This window comes from Microtus pennsylvanicus, chromosome 1 (assembly GCF_037038515.1).
Source record: "Microtus pennsylvanicus isolate mMicPen1 chromosome 1, mMicPen1.hap1, whole genome shotgun sequence".
Lineage (NCBI taxonomy): Eukaryota > Metazoa > Chordata > Mammalia > Rodentia > Cricetidae > Microtus > Microtus pennsylvanicus.
Window position 1 is genome coordinate 147,284,614 of NC_134579.1, and position 19,036 is coordinate 147,303,649.

General features: G+C 43.8%; 2 protein-coding genes across 2 annotated transcripts in view; both read left to right on the forward strand.

Moving 5' to 3' along the window:
* Positions 1–14,343, forward strand: part of LOC142860617 (kinase suppressor of Ras 1-like) — a 33,257-nt gene extending 18,914 nt beyond the window's left edge. The window contains exon 2 of the mRNA XM_075992108.1: positions 14,220–14,343. Coding sequence (XP_075848223.1) covers positions 14,220–14,330 — 111 coding nt within the window. The 3' untranslated portion in view covers positions 14,331–14,343. The remainder of the gene's footprint in view (positions 1–14,219) is intronic.
* The window catches only part of LOC142856708 (vomeronasal type-2 receptor 26-like), a 173,595-nt gene that overhangs the window by 57,592 nt on the left and 96,967 nt on the right, over positions 1–19,036 (forward strand). The gene's annotated exons all lie outside the window — the stretch shown is intronic.

Below are 19,036 nucleotides of genomic sequence, written 5' to 3' on the forward strand. Positions count from 1 at the left end.
TGTCTGCATTTTCTCTGTTCCGGTGTTGGTGGGCAGCAGAGCGCTTTAACCAGTCAGATTGCCACGCCAAAGGCATTTTACTTTTGTACTGTACCCCCTCCCCCCGCCCTTCATTTTTCTGCCCTGGGAATAATAACAAGAATGAGCTAACACTTGAATTCACAATTTTAAGGGGAAAAAATGGGGGATAAAAATATGCAGTACAGGAATCAGTCAGCTCTGATTAGAAGAAATAAATTTCCCCACAGCACCAACTCTGGGCTTATATTGGCAGGATATTGATCAGGAGGATTTTGCTTTCTGCAGATGCGCGGCTAGCTGCCAATGGGGTGGCGAGGTCTCCTACCATATCTGAAGGCTTTGAAATCAATGTTGCTGATTAATTTGAGTTTTATTTTTCTCCCATTTCAAAAAAGACACTCTCTATCTAAAAGTCTCCTGTTTAGCCCTCATTGCCTGGAACTAGACGAGGCGGTTCTCTAAGTTGCCGCCATTCTCCTGGTACCTTGGTGCCCTCTGTGCTGGAATTTCAGGCCTATACCACCATGCCCAGTACACACAGAATTTTGTTAAAAAGAAAAAAGTTAGATCATTTTGATTTTTTAAGGATTATTACTTTATGTGAACTTAGTCACTGTTCTATTGCTGTGAAGAGACTCTATGACCGAGGCAGCTCTTAGAAGAGAAATCATCTAATTGGAGGCTTGCTTACAGTTTTAGGGGGTTAGTCCATTATCGCCATGGGGGAGGTGTGGCAGGCATGGTGCTGGGAAAGTAGCCAAGAGCTACATTCTGGTCCACAGGCAGGCAGAGAGAGGGACAGGGTGTGTGTGTGTGTGTGTGGTGTGTGGATTTTTGAAACCTCAAAACCCACCCCTAATGACAGACTTCCCCCAACAGGCCACACCTCCTAATCCTTCTCAAATAGGGATCTTCCTTTGTAGTGACTAAGCAGTCAAATAATATAAACTTCTGGGGGTGCATTCTTACTCAAACCACCACAGTGTATGAATGTTTTGCTTACATGTATGCCTGTGTGCTATGTGAATGCCTGGTGTCTGCAGAAGCCAGAAGACAGCATAAGATTCTCTGGAACTGGAGTTGCAGGTGGTTGAGCTTATATGTGGGTGCTGGGAACTAAACCAGAGGCCTGCAGCGCTCTTAACCGCTGACCCATTCTCCAACCCCAGTTACAGGCCATTTTAAAAAAGTCATCTGGACAGGGTCTTAGACTAGTGTCCCACTAAGCCTGGGGTCCTTAGCCTGGGATGCTTTAGCCTTTCCCACGTCGTAGTGCTCCTTTAGAAGAGGACTTTCCGTGGAGAATGTATTATGTTAGTGTGTTCCCCCTCCGCCCACAACTTCAGAGGCTAGGGATTTGTTTTAAAGGTCCTGAGAAGTCCTGCAAGGCTTCCCGTGGACTCCTCCAGGGTTCTTTTTTCCCTACCAAACACAGCTGAGTTTTAGTAGGTCCAATTTTTTCAGTGTTGCCCTTAATGTCTGTGCTTCTGGGGATATACCTAAGAAGCGATCACCTGTGGCCATCTGTTGTAGGGTATTTCCCACTTTCTCTTCTATCAGGTTCAGTGTTTTCGGGCTGATATTGAGGTCTTTAATCCATTTGGATTTGAGTTTTGTGCACGGTGATAGATATGGGTCTATTTTCATTCTTCTACAGGTTGACATCCAGTTGTGCCAGCACCATTTGTGAAGATGCTTTCTTTCTTCCATTCTATACTTTTAGCTCCTTTATCGAAAATGAGGTGTTCATAGGTTTGTGGGATAAAATCCGGGTCTTCTATACGATTCCATTGGTCGACTTCTCTGTTTTTATGCCAGTACTACCCTGTTTTCATTAATGTAGCTCTGTAATAGAGTTTGAAGTCAGGGATGGTAATGCCTCCAGAAGATCCTTTATTGTATAGGATTGTTTTGGCTATCCTGGGTTTTTTGTTTTTCCATATAAAGTTGATTATTGTCCTCTCAAGATCTGTGAAGAATTTTGATGGGATCTTGATGGGGATTGCATTGAATCTATAAATTGCCTTTGGTAGAATTGCCATCTTTACTATGTTGATCCTCCCAATCCAAGAGCAAGGGATGTCCATCCATTTTTTGGTATCCTCTTCAATTTCTTTCTTCAATGCCTTAAAGTTCTTATCAAATAGATCTTTCACTTCCTTGGTTAGATTTACCCCAAGATATTTTATGCTGTTTGTGTCTATCGTGAATGGAGAAGCTTCTCTGATTTCCCTCTCTTCTTCCATATCCTTTGTGTATAAGAGGGCGACTGATTTTTTGGAGTTGATCTTGTATCCTGCCACATTACTAAAGCTGTTTATCAGCTGTAAAAGTTCTTTGGTGGAGTTTTGGGGGTCGCCTATGTACACTATCATATCATCTGCGAATAACGAAAGTTTAACTTCTTCCTTTCCAATTCGAATCCCCTTGATCCCATTATGTTGTCTTATTGCTATTGCTAGAACTTCCATTACTATATTGAAGAGGTATGGCGAAAGTGGACAGCCTTGTCGTGTTCCTGAGTTAAGCGGGATGGCTTTGAGTTTCTCTCCGTTTAATTTGATGTTAGCTGTCGGCTTGCTGTATATAGCTTTTATTATATTTAGGTATGACCCTTGTATCCCTAATCTCTCCAAGACTTTTAACATAAATGGATGTTGAATTTTGTCGAATGCTTTTTCAGCATCTAATGAAATGATCATATGGTTTTTTTTCTTTTAGTTTATTTATATGCTGGATTACATTGATAGATTTTCGTATGTTGAACCAGCCCTGCATCTCGGGAATGAAGCCTACTTGATCATAATGGATAATTTTTCTAATGTGTTCTTGGAATCGGTTTGCCAGTATTTTGTTGAGGATTTTTGCGTCGATATTCATGAGTGAGATCGGCCTGTAATTCTCTTTCCTGGTTGAGTCTTTGTGTGGTTTTGGTATCAGAGTAACTGTAGCTTCATAAAAGGAATTTGGTAATGACCCTTCTGTTTCTATATTGTGGAATACATTGAGGAGTATAGGTATTAGGTCATCTTGGAAGTTCTGGTAGAATTCAGCATTGAAACCATCTGGCCCTGGGCTTTTTTTGGTAGGGAGGTTTTTGATAACAGCTTCTAATTCTTTGCGACTGACAGGTCTGTTTAGATTGTTCACCTGGTCCTGGTTTAATTTTGGTAAAAGGTATTTATCTAAAACAGTGTCCATTTCTTTTACATTTTCCAGTTTAGTGGCATACAGGCTTTTGTAGTAAAATCTAATGACTCTCTGAATTTCCTCTGTGTTTGTGGTTTTGTCCCCCTTTTCATTTCTGATCTTATTAATTTGCAAATTTTCTCTCTGCCGTTTGACTAGTTTGGATAGGGGTTTGTCAATCTTGTTGATTTTCTCCAGGAACCAGCTTCTTGATTCATTGATTCTTTGGATTGTTTTCTGTGTTTCTATTTTGTTGATTTCAGCCCTCAGTTTGATTATTTCCAGTCTTCTACTCCTCCTAGGTGAGTCTGCTTCTTTTTTTCTAGATCTTTCAGGTGGGCTGTTAAGTCTCCAATATGTGCTATCTCTGTTTTCTTTAAGTGGGCACTTAGTGCTATGAACTTTCCTCTTAGGACTGCTTTCATAGTGTCCATTAAGTTTGAGTATGTTGTTTCTTTATTTTCATTGAATTCCAGGAAGACTTTAATTTCTTTCTTTATTTCTTCCTTAATCCAGGTATGGTTCAGTAGTTGACTGTTCAATTTCCATGAGTTTGTAGGCTTTCTGGGGGTAGCATTGTTGTTGAATTCTAACTTTAATCCATGGTGGTCTGATAAGACACAGGTGGTTAGTAATATTTTTTTTGTAGCTGTGTAAGTTAGCTTTGTTACCGAGTATGTGGTCAATTTTGAGAAGGTTCCATGAGCTGCAGGGAAAAAAGTATATTCTTTCCTCTTTGGGTGGAATAATCTATAGATGTCTGTTAAGTCCATTTGCTTCATTACCTCCATTAATTCTCTAATTTCTCTGTTAGGTTTCTGTCTGATTGACCTGTCCATTGGTGAGAGAGGAGTGTTGAAGTCTCCTACTATTAGTGTGTGCGGTTTGATGGCTGCCTTGAATTTTAGCAATGTTTCTTTTACGTATGTGGGTGCTTCTATATTGGGGCATAGATATTCAGGATTGAGACTTCTTCCTGATGAATTGTTCCTGTTATGAGTATAAAATGTCCCTCTCCATCTCTTCTGATTGATTTAAGTTTGAAGTCAACTTTGTTAGAAATTAATATGGCCACACCTGCTTGTTTCTTAGGTCCATTTGCTTGATAAGCCTTTTCCCAGCCCTTTACTTTGAGTAGGTGCCTGTATTTGTGGTTGAGGTGTGTTTCTTGTAGACAGCAGAATGTTGGATCCGGTTTCGTATCCAATCTCTTAGCCTGTGCCTTTTTATAGGTGAGTTGAGCCCATTGACATTAAGTGATATTAATGACCAGTGGTTGTTAACTCCGGTCACTTTTTTAGTAGTAGGGTTTGTGTGTTTCCCTTCTTTGAGTTGCGCTGGTGAAGGGTCTCTAGATGTCTGAGTTATTGAGGTCTTTGTTGGACTCCTTGGATAGTGATTTTCCTTCTATTATTTTCTGTAAAGCTGGATTTGTGGCTACGTATTGCTTACATTTGTTTTTATCCTGGAAAATTTTGTTTTCTCCATTTATGGTGAACGAAAGCTTGGCTGGATATAGTAGTCTGGGCTTGCATCCATGGTCTCTTAGCTTTTGCAGTACATCTATCCAGGACCTTCTGGCATTCATGGTTTCCATAGAGAATTCAGGTGTAAGTCTGATAGGTTTACCTTTATAATTAAGTTGGCCTTTTTCCTTTGCGGCTCTTAATATTCTTTCTTTATTCTGTATATTTTGTGTTTTGATTATTATATGGCGAGGGGATGTTTTTTTTTTGATCCAGCCTATTTGGGATTCTGTATGCCTCTTGAACCTTCATAGGTACATCCTTCTTCAGGTTGGGAAAGTTTTCTTCTATAATTTTGTTAAGTATATTTTCTGGACCGTTGAGCTGCACTTCTTCTCCTTCTTCTACTCCAATTATTCTTAGGTTTGGTCTTTTATTGTGTCCCATATTTCCTGAATGTTTTGTGATGAGAGTTTGTTGGACTTGCTGTTTCTTTGATCAGTGCGTTTATTTTCTCTATGTTATCCTCAGACTCTGAGATTCTTTCTTCTATCTCTTGTATTCTGCTGGTTATGCTTGTTTCTGTAGTCTCTATTCGTTTACCTAGATTTTCCATGTCCAGCCGGCCCTCTGTTTGTGTTTTCTTCTTTGCCTCCATTTCATTTTTCAAATCATGAACTGTGTCCATTATCTGCTTGATTGTTTTTCCTTGCTTTCCTAGGGTATCATTCACTGATTTACTCAATTCCTCGAACTTTCTGTTATACTTCTCATCCATTTCAATAAGGGCGTTTTTTGTATGTTGTTTAAGGGTGTCAATCCCTGTCATGAAGTCAGTTTTTTCTCCTTCTTCTTGATTAAGGTGCTCATGTCCTCCTGTTGTGAGGTCGCTGGCTTCTGGTGGTTTCGTGTTGTTTTTCAGATTGTTGGGTGAATTCTTGCATTGGCGTCTCCCCATCTCTTCCTCCCAATATTCTCCTATGGATCTTCTTTTACAGGATCAGGTCTTCTTGCCAACTGATGTACCTTCCCAGTGATGTCACTCCCCCGTGATGTTTCTCCTGGAGTCCAGTTCAGATCTCCTTACTGCTTGGTTAGCTTGCAAACAAAGGGCCCACCCTGCTTGCTGCAGGCAGGTTATGGAGACAAAGGAGCTACCACCTTCCCCTTTGCACTCACTTAGGGTTCAGTCCCAGAGCCCAGGGAGGCTGAGCTGGGAGGCGCTCTGCCTCAAGAAGGGAGGGATGGAGGGAGACAGGGGGTAGGGGGATCTGGATGTAAGCTGGATGGGATAGGAAGAGAGAGGAGGTACCATATTGTCCCATAGGTTGATCAGGAAGGGTAGGCGGGCTGTTCACGGGTGCAGCAGCACTCACTCACCACAATGATGTTTCACTAGGTGTCCTGATGGAAACTCCTTGCTGCTTGGTTCGCTTGCACACAAAGGGCCCACCCTGCTTGCTGCAGGTGGGCTATGGGGACAAAGAAGCCCCCGAGCTCCCCTTTGCCCTCCGCTTTGGGTTAGGACCCAGCGCCCAAGCAGGCAGAGCAGAGAGGCGCTCTGCCACCAAGGAAGGGAGGGGGGGGAGGGAGACAGGGGGTGGGGGGATCTGGATGTAAGCTGGATGGGATAGGAAGAGAGAGGAGGTACCGGGCAGTGTAGCCCTGTAGGTTGATCAGGAAGTGTAGGCGGGCTGTTCCCGGGTGCAGCAGCACTCACTCACCACAATGATGTTTCACTAGGTGCCCTGATCACAACTCCATGCTGCTTGGTTTGCTTGCAGACAAAGGGCCTACCCTGCTTGCTGCAGGTGGGCTATGGGGACAAAGAAGCCCCCGAGCTCCCCTTTACACTCCGCTTTGGGTTAGGACCCAGCGCCCAAGCAGGCTATGGTTTTTTTTAACTATTTTTATTATGAAGCTCTGGGCACAAGGAAATATGCAGACCCCTCGGATATGTTAATCACCACTGCTTGGGTAAGGGTGTAAGTGTTTTTTACTCTAACAAGTTCCAGAGATAGTCAAGGACAAAGAGAAGGGATTTACTTTAGTTTCCATTTTAAAGGCTTTAGTTCTGATTGGTTGTGTTCACTGTTTTGGGCCTGTGGTGAGATAGCCCCTTGTGGTGGCAGCACATGACAAGCCCTTCACCTGTCTAGATATGAGAGAAGACAGACTGGGCTCTCAGTGTCTCACTCAAAGGTGGCAAGCCTATGTGAAATCCTCCCTCCAGTCTCCATTTCTTATAGGTCCCCTCTGTTCCCCAAAGCACCATGGGCTGGAGTCCAAACCTTTACCACAGAGGCCTTCTGAGTATATTCTAGATGCACACTACCATGGCAGCCAAGAGGGGGAATTCAGACCAAAGCAAGATCTTTAACACACCTGGAAATAATGACTGATGGGAGATGTCAAGGCCAGTACTGTTGTGCCTCACAACCAAAATTCAGCTTAATGGTGTTCTAAGTGATGCCTCAGGGCAGGTTACAGGGACTGCATTGCTCAACTGGAGAGCAGGCTGATCTATTGTTGGTCCAGCTCTCTCCATTGACTCTCCTGATTCCTCATCACCATGTGATCTCCATCTCAAGGACTCCTGATACTGATGAGGCTGATTCTGTAGGGGAGCCAAGCAGATGGAGGTCACCCAGACTTAGGCTTTTACCCTCCGAAATTTGCGGCCAAACCAAACCGCTTCTTATAAATTATTCAGCCTTGGGTATTTTATTCAACAACCTGAAGCTAACTAAGATAGCAAATGTAAAGAAAAATCAAGTCTTTTTTATGTAAGCAAAAGAAGAATAAATGAGAGAAATACACTATGTTTCTCTACGGAAGGCTCAGTGTCGTAAAGGCAATATTTCTCAAATTAGCTCATTAGTGTAAATTAGTAAACAAAACTTCTATGTTTGGTGAAAACATAGTTTATTCTATAACTAATCTGAAAGAATAAATAGAAAAAACAGTCAAAATCTGAGGATTAAAAACATAATATAAGGATAGTTATATTATTAGCACAAACTACAAAATTCCAGAGACACCCCCCTAAATGTGACCCAGAGGAAAGTAAAGCTGTCTCAGAAAACAGATTAGAGAGTGCATAGTAAACACAACAGAAACGAGCCTTTTACACCACCAGCAAGAATAGGAAGTTGAAATATTGTGACAATTAATGATCCACTTAGAAGCAAAAGGGAAGAATGAGAGAGAAATATTAGAGTATGTTGCTTTGTAATCTTGGGTTGGAGGAGTTCTTTCTTATTGTATAACAAAGCCTCAGACTGACAGATTTAAGAGTACAAATTCTGAATGTCTGTGGAACAAAAGACAGCTGTGGAGAGTTTAAAGATGAGTGGCAGACCCAGAGGAAGTATCAATGATGCCTGTAGCAGACAGCGATTACTATCTACACTGTAAGGGCTGGGTAGAAATTGGACCAAAGGTATTGGGTTTGTTAAAAAGATTCTTGCTCACATCACAGGCATACCTTCAACATCACTGGGAATCTCACCTGGAAGATCACCCAGCAACTCTTCTCCAGTGATCCAGGAACATGGATGGATTTTCTGTCATCTTACGTGGTTCCCAAGACTGACGTAGGGTGCGCAGCAGCCCTATATTGCCATGACAACAATCTTCATCCTTGACCCAGCTGGAAGGGCTCTCATTTCCAAATATATGTCAAGCCAAGGTCCCCACATTGATGAACAGTCAGTGTGCATAAAATGTGGTCAAAACAGAAAAAATCTCACCCTTTGGCCTTTGAGTTATTGCAAAATATTGACCGAGTGTGTTTTGGTGGTGTCAGATACAGGGTCTCCCCCCACATGGAGTGTGTCCAGAGCATGCTGGGAACAAACCCTAAATAATCCATACCTGTATCATTCAGTCTGCTCTATGATGGAATATAGGTTGGTGGGCAGGGGATATAGGAAACGTTTTCTAGGTGAAGCGTGTGGAAGATGAGATTTTTCTGCATTTTGACCACATTTTATAGCTTCTGTGGCTCTTCATCATTGACAAGAATATAGCCTATCTCCATGGAAATCGACTCTTGCTGTTGCTTTTCTGCGTACCCACCTACTGTCTCCTAGCCATACAGCCCCACTGTGGGAACCACTGGTGACTCCATCAGGACATCTTCTCCAGGCTTTTGAAATCATGGGGTTTTTATTTTGTTGTATTCATATTTTATGTGCAAAATGGGCCTCTGTGCCCAGCTCAACTTACATACTAGTCAAGTTTATTGCTTCTCCAGAAAGTTCGAGGTCAAATGTCATTGAAGAGCATTGCCTGACTATCCCTCCTCTCCCTGACCACATTAAATTTCCCTGCCATCCAGTCATCCTTCTTCTTTCAGGTTGTTTCGTAAGTTCACAGTTTTATTCTCAAAAAAAAAAATTTAAGAGAGAGAGAGGGAGGAAGGAAAGGAGAGAGAGTGGGGAAGAGAGGGAGGGAGAAAGAGAGAGAGAGACAGAGAAAGAGAGAGAGAGAGAGAGACAGAGAGAGAGACAGAGAGAGAGAGAAGAACGAGCAGGGGAGGGTGTTAAGACTGGCTTCAAGAAGAGTAATGAAAATTAAGACAATCAATGCCAAGTCATAGCTTCAGCTCATCCTGTCTAATAAGCCTGTGTCCTCCATCACATGGTCCTCTTCATGAGACTCTTTCTTTCTGCCCCCTTATTTGATGGTCCCTGTTCTCGGGCTGATTCTTAGTGTGTGTGTGTGTGTGTGTGTGTGTGTGTGTGTGTGTGTGCATGTGTGCACACAAATCCTAGAAATGGAGCTTTGGTTGGTAAAGGTAGACATACAGGTGGTTCAAAGTCACCACACCTGGGTGTTGGGAATTGAATTCAATCTTCTGCAAAAAGAGTCCATGCTCTTAATGGCTGAGGCAGTCCTGGCCATGGCCTTCCATTTCATGGGTGCTGCATATCAAACTCAGGTCTTCATGTTTGCACAACAAATGCACTGCAGACTGAGCTGAGAGATCAGTCCTTGCTCCCTCGCCCTGGCGTCTTATTCTGCTATTGGATCAGATCCAGAGGGGATGGTTGCTGGAATTTTCTTTGGGCTGACAACCAGCTCCCAAATAAAGACATACAGATCTTCCACAGCCATGACCACAGCTCCAGCTCTACTCTTGAAATTTCTGCCACCACAAGGGCCTTCTTCAGCATCCAGATCAGTCTTGGTAGTGCCTGAGCTCTGCAGTGTTTCTGTTGTTGTCATTAACTGTGAAAGTCTGGAGGCCCAGGTGTCAAAGGGGTGCCTCCTAGACTATCCCCCTGCCTGAAGACACTGGCCTGCCTCCAGAAATGGCTGTGAAGTGGTGAGGATCATTGCTCAGGTGGTAGGACACTTTTCTATTACGCACAATCGCTGGGTTAGATCCCCCCACTGCATGTACCAGGTAAAGTCCCAGCACTCAGGAGGTAGAGGTGGGAGCCTTAACCATGCAGTTCAGTGGTTTTCAGCCTTCCCAGGGATGTGACCATTGATATACTTCCTCAGCTGTGCTGCCCCATCCTGAAATATTTTATTGTTACATCGTAACTGAAATTTTGATACTGTAATAAATTGTAGTGTAAATAGATATAACTTTAAGGGGCTTATGTGTGAACCCAGGTGGAGAACCCCAGAAATAGTAACTTAAAGGTCAATGTGGAATAACATGAGTACCCGTCTGAAACCCAAACCAAACCAAAGATGTTCCCCTCTCTACCCAAAGACAGAGACATCCTCATCAGGTACCCTCAGGCATCTGACACATGATAAATGGGGTGATTTTCTCTAGTGATTTCAGGCTTCATTGCTCTGAGACACAGACACCTCCCACGCCAGAGGGTGTGTTTAAGACACAGACACTTCTGCTCCTCAGAGACCACAGACTAGCAGGACAAGTGTCCTCTGTAGGGTTGGCTTAAGAGCATGAAATGGAAGCCAGACTGGTCAAGGCTTTCCATAGGACCTCAATGTTGTTTCTGTCACAGATACCCTGAAGTGAGCTCAGAGGTTGCATCACATCTAACCTCTGCTTGGTGTCACCAGGGAGTCACTGGGGAACCATGGGGACATATTCCAGCCTGCCATTTTCCACTGCATGGTGAATGTTCCCCGAGCAATCTAAAGGGAAGAGAACAGAGAAGCCCGAACCCTAGCTCTCCAGGGACATCTGTCCCAGGACATAGGGGGCAGATGCCAGACAAGTCTCCATTCGGGATCTTATTATCTGTTACTGTTTCCTTTGTTTTTCCTGGCATACAACACTGAAGGGTGAAGCTACGGGGGCCCTCAAAAGAACAGGCACCATGCACACAGGATCCCACGTGATCTCTGTCACCAACAGTGCTGAGATCAGGAGCTGTACTAAGGCAGCTGTGGCCCAACTGCATAAAAGCAAGGAGTTGACATCCACTGGGCATTGACCCATGGCTTCCATCTGTACCTGGAAATTTGGGGCTTAAAGCAGTGTGACACCACACTTGATGAAAGAAACTGAAATTAAGTGTGAAAAGTTGGAAATTAATTTTTTATTAACAAACAATATATTTGAAACAATAGTGAATATAAACAATGGATAAACTTTGAAAATTATGGAACTAATAACAAGAATAAATAACATCAAAATAGCAAAACCAAAACCAAATGAACCATAAACAAGCATTTAAAACAAAACTCAAACAAAATAAAGCTAATAATAATTAGCATTTATCACTAAATATTGATAGAACCTACTACACCTACTACAGGCAAGTGCTTGCCTTGGAGAAACGCTAGGAAGATAGTCACAATTTTAATGGCTTTTTCAAGATTCCTGGATCCATTCCACATAGGAGCTTATATGTCATGTTATCCCAAGGTGGAGTCCACTTGCTGGTAAATGTAGGCTTCTGAGTAATCTTTGTCTCAGGATTTCTGTATCTCAAGTATATTTTTGATGCGTTCTTCTCTTCTCGAGAACTGAGTCAGCGGACACATGAATCAGATTAGGTGTGATCACCTGGAGATCAGCTGGAATTTCCTTCACCGCTGAGTTCCCAGCTACAAGGGGTGTCTTTTAGTCTGTAGGCCTTGATCCTAATGTGACGAACATGTGTAGAAGGTGTTTGTGGCTTACTTTGGCTTCCTCAGGTCTCTGAAGTGGTATGATCAAAAAAAGAAAAAAAATAATAATCTAGGCCCAGAAGCAGCCATGCTGGGTCACTGGCTAGGCAAACAGAACCTATGACTCAAGGGTAACCAAAACTGAAGAAGAATATATGTCCTTAGAATTCAGTATTGCTGGCGATGGGACTCAGCACCTAGTTCTTCCTGGAGATCCTTCTGCTGGTGGCTCTCGTCCTGGGCAGTGGCCTGTTCCAGATGAGTCTGCGGAGTTTCAGACCTGGAAGAGAAAAGCAGTTTAAAAAAACAGACCTGCCACATTAGCTGAAGATGCTTCCTCAGTTCACCTCACCTCTGCTGGACAGTGAATTTATTCTTGTGACTGATATCTTTGTTGTTACTCACAAGGAATAAGATCCCAGAGTAGATGGGCCGAAAACTTTGCTCAGTATTAAACTGAAGTCATAATTTCAAATAAACACTGTTAGTGTGCATTCTACTAGACAGAAAAGGGTGTTCTCCTATAATTCAGGGATATCATTTTGTAAACAGCAACAGCATATTGACACTATAGTCAACAGCACGTGAGAAATGCATGAGTTGTACATGAGCTATTCATCATTTTATAGATAGCCTTAAACTGCCTGCAGCTCAGGTCCCTGCACAAGGGCGTGTGGCTAGCTCAGTCCTCATGCCCAGAAGGAACCTTGAACATGAACAACATGCAGATAGAGCCTGTCGTGCTAGAGCAGCATTTCCTGAGATGTGTGCCTGAGAACGTTGTCCCTGTCGGTCCTCAGGGACCAAATAAAAACTGGTGCTTTCCTAGGGACTAGAGCTGGGAATCTGCATCCTGGCTTTGGGAGTCGGTTACAGAACACACCCGAGAAGGTTAGGATCTTCCCTACAGCCGAGTCATCTGCCTGGGTTCATCCTGGGAAGTCCTTAACCAATTCTATCCAGAGAGCACTTTTCACAGGAAGTTGGCAAATGTTACACAGAGCAGTGTTAAAGATGGAAATCTCTAATCTTCATTGGATTTTTCTAAATAAAAACGCGAATTTTACCATGCCCCTTGATGCACACCTATAAACCCAATATCTTGGAAGGCCATAACAGGCAGCTCTCTGTGAGTTCAGGGAAAGCTTTGGGAGAACTCTGTTTTCACAAGGAAGGTATAGAGAATGAATTCTACAGACACACTGAATATCAAACACAATATATGCTGGACGGAATTTCTTGTTACTGGACCAGCTCAGTTCTCTGAGGTCTTCTGTTCCCTGCTCTAGCTTGTAGCCTCAGAGATGGACAGAATTGATATTGTCCCCAAGTCCATGGGCCCCCCTTGGCTCTACCTCCTCTCCCAGTCTGGCTCCTACCTCATCTGAGAGACCTGAAAGTGATGCTGCAGCTTTTGGACCAAGTGCTTTTCCTGCATGACCATTTCCCTCTGCTTCTGCAGGAACTGAGAGCTTTCTTCCAATCTCTTCAGCTCCTGTTTAAGAGAAAATTGTGTTCTTTGTTGAGGGTTAGAGACAGTCATACATATCTAAGCACAGAGAAAGGATCCCAAGAACTTGCTGGTCAGCTAGGCAGGTTAAACAAAAGCATCTGGGGAAGTAAGAACCCCAGGATTCTGGTACAGACTGATAGCAACACAGTGGTCTGAACTGGAAACTGCACATGTTTGATGCACCCCAACACCCACATCCTTACACTACTACACACACATGTGTGCGCTCACACACATGAAAAAACACATGCGTGCACTCACACTCAAACCCACAAGGAGTGCGTGTTAAAGAGAAATATGGAAAAAAGGAGGTCGCAGAAATAAACATCATGTCAATGTACAGTTGAGTTTAGAATAACCACACCAGTTCTTTCAGAAAAGTCTCACAACTCAGCCATAATTCCTTGGGAACTAAAATTATTGTGAGAAAAGTGATTTTCTTAGACTATATTGATGTGATTACAGAAATTCTTCTGCCATAGGACCAAATCTCCCACCTTTCATCACCAGCTTGTCAAAAGCCCCGAGATGATCATCCAGTCAACCACACATTTTAGTCTGGAAGGGAGAACAGTCCAGCACAACTCTCAGAAAACAGGGCTGACAAGCTGCTATTCAAGCTTCTGTCACTGTGAACCAAGAATTCAGGGAAGCAAAGAGAACACATTGGGATGCAGGCAGAAAAGGGAAGCCAACAGGCCACGCAAATCCATGAGTATGAGAAGCACTCTGTTGGCCCTAGCACAGGGATCTCCACCTTATAAACTGCTTCCCACCTGCGATGGGACATGATCCCTGCCAAACGAAAAAGCAGCAGGACCAAGAACTCACTTACTCTAAGCTCTGTGCCTAGAAGGTTACCCATCATAAATACAAGTACATGTGTGATATGTTATTGACCCATTTCCTTCTCTGAATTGCAGCTTCGAGCAGAGCAGAAAGGAAGGCTTGCCCGTATTTCAGATCTCCATAAGACAAAAGCTTCCCAGAAGTCCTTGTGCATGGACACTGAAGGGAATGTCTGGAATATATGAGGTCCGTGGCTGGCAGGGAGTATGGGTGAGTAAGTGGATGGGTTAAACACTGGTGGTTGGATGGGTAGAGAGGTAGTCAAATGGGCAAATAGTACCAGAGCTTAGCCTGACTTGTTGCCGGCCCCTACCTGTTGTTGCTGGATTTTGAGGTAACTGATCTCTTTGTCTTGGTCATTAAGGATCAATTTCAAATCCTCCAGGTGGTACTTCAGCACAGTCCGATTATTCTGCAGTTTCCTTGCCTCCTGCCTCAGCTCATCCACCTTCTTCTTTAGCTGAGTCCTTTCCATCAGTAGTCGGCTGTGCCGATCCCTGCAGACAAACTCTGCATAGTAAGGCCCTGCAGGCCTCCTCCTGCTACCCCTGATTTCTGGGAAACAGCACCCCAAAAGACCTCATGTTTCCTAGATTAGGTAGCTAAGAGTCTGATATAGTCATGACACCTACACTTCAGAACCCAAATGAGAGAACAGGTAATGCCAGAAATTATCAAACTACTATTGAAAACTCCAACACCTAAAAGGATCCATGTCCCTTCAGTAGAAGGAGTAGTTCCCCAGCTGGCCTAACTATCTGTGGTAATGGGGAAACATCAGCATGTAGTGGGCAAACATAATCAAAGGGAGGACAAGTTACTCAAGGTGAGTACAATCTATCTACAGATTCAACAGCCCCAGACCTGTAAAGAATGGGCCTGAGCTCCAGAAGTTCAAGGCTGCCTGACATTCCCATGAGACTGTAAATACCTTTTCTATCTACAGGCTCTTGAGGCCCTAGGACAAGGTGGCAGGGGCTAACAGTCTCTTTCACACTTAGCAAAACTGAATCCAAGAGACACAAGTTTAAGAGTTGCTTACATAGAAGCAAAAAAGCTCGAACCAGAGATGAAGTCACTCCATCCAGAGAAAAAGGAAGTCAGAGATGGCCATTCCACAAGTTTTGTTATCCATGTCCAGATGGACACTTACCGATAGAAGACTGTCTCCTTGCTCAGCAACTTGAAATTATCCAAGGTCTCGGTGTTTTCACTCACAAAATGGTTTAGCTCCATCATGATCTCTTTGTGATCCATCTTTACCTTCTCATACAAAGCATTTGGCTTGTGGTTCTTGTAGGGACTAGAAAATGGGAGAAAAGACCCCATGAACATAGGCTTCAATGATCACAGGAACTGAAGTTGTATCCTGATCTACCATAGCACAGCAGATGCAAGATTCTGGTGCCTATGTAGTGGGACCTCCTGGTGCTTTTAAACTTGTTATTCTGATCCCAGCACAGCTGAGGCTAAACTTGAGATGGAAGCTGCACTGACTGCATGAGCTCACTCAATACGACTAGATGGTAAGTCAGGTTCTCTATGCTACCAGGAGTCTCTCTCACATGTCTCTGTTCACCAGACATTGCAATGACATCTCTCCTGTTTCAGAACACTGATTTTGGGTCCTGTTTGACAATCACTGAACAGTTAGAGCACATCATTATGGTTTGGAGTCTTAAGAGAAGGAAGTGATATAAACTCCCCTAGGGATTCCTAGGTGCCACCAAGGTGAGCATGTAGGACACAAGCTGTCCTGCTTTAAGTGGGCCTCCCAGGGGTCAGCACTGGAAACTTCTGGAAAGTGGGAGAAGGATATCATGAGAAACCACGGCAGATCACTGACTCCCAGAAATCAGGAACACACAAATCTCCAAATGTGTATGTTCACACATATCCACAGGAGAGTAAGAGAAAGAGAGAATAAAGAGAGCTAGAGAGAGAGAGAGAGAGAGAGAGAGAGAGAGAGAGAGAGAGAGAGAGAGAGAGAGAAAGCATCATATATATATATATATACGGAGAGAGAGAGAAAGCATCATATATATATATATATATATATATATATATATATATATATATATACAGAGAGAGAGAAAGAAAGAAAGAAAGCATCATATATACACACACACACACACACACACACACACACACAGAGAGAGAGAGAGAGAGAGAGAGAGAGAGAGAGAGAGAGAGAGAGAGAAGAGCGCTCTATGGTCTAATGGAAGTCTGCACAAAACTAGAGTACCTGTGATGAGACCCAGCTCTTCCAGGTAAACACTGAGATGTTCCAGTCAAACCAGGCCCCTCCAACTGCTACCTAGGGCTTCTAGCACACAATCACATGCTAGGAAAGTAGATCCTCCCCACACAATAACAGCAGGTAGTAGTACCTCATGCAAGCCACCGCCTGTCAGCTCCTTTCCAAATGCATGCTAGGAACTACACATTACCTGCCTCAATCCCTGATTTTTGTGGCTGAGACCAGAAGCCCTGGTTTTCATTATAGGAGAACAGAAAAGGTAGAGGCCACATCTCATGGCCACTGTCACTAAAGGTCTGCCTGTACCCTGAGAAGAATTTAGGATATGAGGTTTGGCACAGCCTCCTACAAATCGAGAGTTCAAAGGCTGAAGGTGAGGTTGACATTGCCTACAGCCCCATGAAGTTTGAAACAATGGATACCTATTGTCCACGGCTCCATCAGTGAGGATCATCAGCAGGTCTTTCAGGTCATTTCTTTCCCTGGTCATCAGTTGCAGCTCTGTGGTCAGCCTCTCCTCTTCCTTCTTTATCTGCTTCTTGCTCAGGAGCATTGGATGGGATGCTGGCTCTGTAGAGGTTTCTGTGTATAGGTATAAAAAAGGTGAAACTGCATAGTCAAAAGGCATAGGAGATTGACAGACCATCCTGAGTCCCAAACAGAAAATTGTGTCTGAAACCCAGTGACAACCAAAATATTCTAGGCCAGGTTGACAGGCCCATGTGTGGTTCTCAAATCTCCCATCACCCTAGAGATGTGGCTCTGTAGGCATCCACAGCTTATTTCGGCCTCCCTATAATTCTTCAGGTGACTACAGAGACCACCTCTTCATGAATATTCACAGAAGAACAGGACGCAACATGGTCCAGAGCCCTGAAGCCTGCTGTGATTTAGAAGCCATGAGAAAAATGGCAGAGTGGACAAGCAGTCAGATGTTATGAGGCGGCCAGGTCTCATTGCTGGTTACTCATGGCCCATGCTATGGATTGGAAAGTCAGGCAGGGCTCCATCATGGTCAAGAGACTCACCCAGTCACCCATTGACAGCCCAGATCATTGAAGCTGACACTCAGTAGCCATTCTCTGCTCTGGTTCCATAACTCTGACAGAAGTTTGGTTACCCTGTGATCTAAATGCCATCCTCAACTGCTGATTCAGAACCCTAAGGGGGTCACTGTCAGGGAAAGGAGGTCAGAGGAATTCTCCTGAGCAGACTGCTGAACACTCTGAGGTTTAAAGGTCTCGGCCAGGAGCACATTTGTCTCCATTGTCATGTTAGACAGACAGTGAACCTAAAGGCAACTACTACAGGTGTAGTGTAGTGATGTCTGATGAAAGATGGGGACACATTCGTCCTTCCCTGCCTCCTGTTCGTCTTTTTTTCCCAACATATCACCCCAAACCACAATAAAGGTAAGAGCTAAGTGGTGGTCCCAGCACAACAGCCTTTCCTTTCTCAGTCTCTGGCTCACAAGATGGACAAGCTAATATTCTGGAATCTTTGACTTTTGGGAAGTATGATAATCAGGGATGTCCATCTTATTCTCTGAGGCTCCAGTTCCTCAGCTCCATTATTGGGTAGCCCACCTCAAGTGCACCTCCTTTGGCAATCTCCCCATTTCCTGCCCATGACTCACTGGGTCTTTTCCAGAAGTGAACAGTAGCTTTCTTCTGCCTCTCTCTGGTCTCTGGACCCTCTCCATTCTGTCTCCCAAATACGCGATGCCTCAGTCTTGAGAACATGACTGATGCTCAACCTCTAGGGACTGAGGAATGTCCTAATGGCAGTTGGTGTTGCTACAACAAGGTGACATCATGGGATTCCAAGAGATCTCCAGGATACAATGGAATGTCCAGAGATGCGACCGCTGATGTCATGGCTAACTGCTTTTGCCACCCTGCTAAGTAGCTTTCCAGTACTGACCAGAAGACCAGCTGACCTTTCTAGGAGCCTCTCTGGGAAGACAGAGGAAACCAATCAGCACCTCGCCTTCTAAAGCTGGTGTTTCCTTGGCTTGACTGAAAGACTCATAACCTTTCCCATGTTGAGAACTAACCTAATATTTCAAAAGATTGCAGAGGTATGACTCATTCTTTCTCAAAGTCCATCAATATGAAGACTTAAATATTCATGAGAAACGACTTTAAGATGAACATAAATGAGGAAAGGTCACCCTCCTCAAGTCAGTGTTAGAAAGCATATTAAGGAAGAACGTACAGGCTGGTTACAGTGTGAGCCTTGAGAGAAGGGTACAGTCATAGAAGCCACATGCTTAACTTCAGGAAATTGCCCCTGGATTACTAAGCACATAGAGAAAGAACCCATCAGGGTGTTGGCAAAAGTGTGATGATCGATTTGCACAGGAATCTAACATAGTGGGTCCCCCAGGAGAAAAAGCCCACAGGCTGAGTTTTGTGCTCTCCACTCTGCTCCAAAGAGGAAAATGCAGGATAGTTGCAGGCCTTGGTGAGTTACAGTGAAATTCTGGATAGCAGGAAAATGAAGTCTACAGATGTAGACATATCTCAGATGCAGAGTGGCTGAATAGCATGTAGCAAGTCATGGGTTCAATGATCACTGCTGTCTCACTGGCCTTGGTGGCCGCAGATGTAATTTTAGCACCTGTGAAGT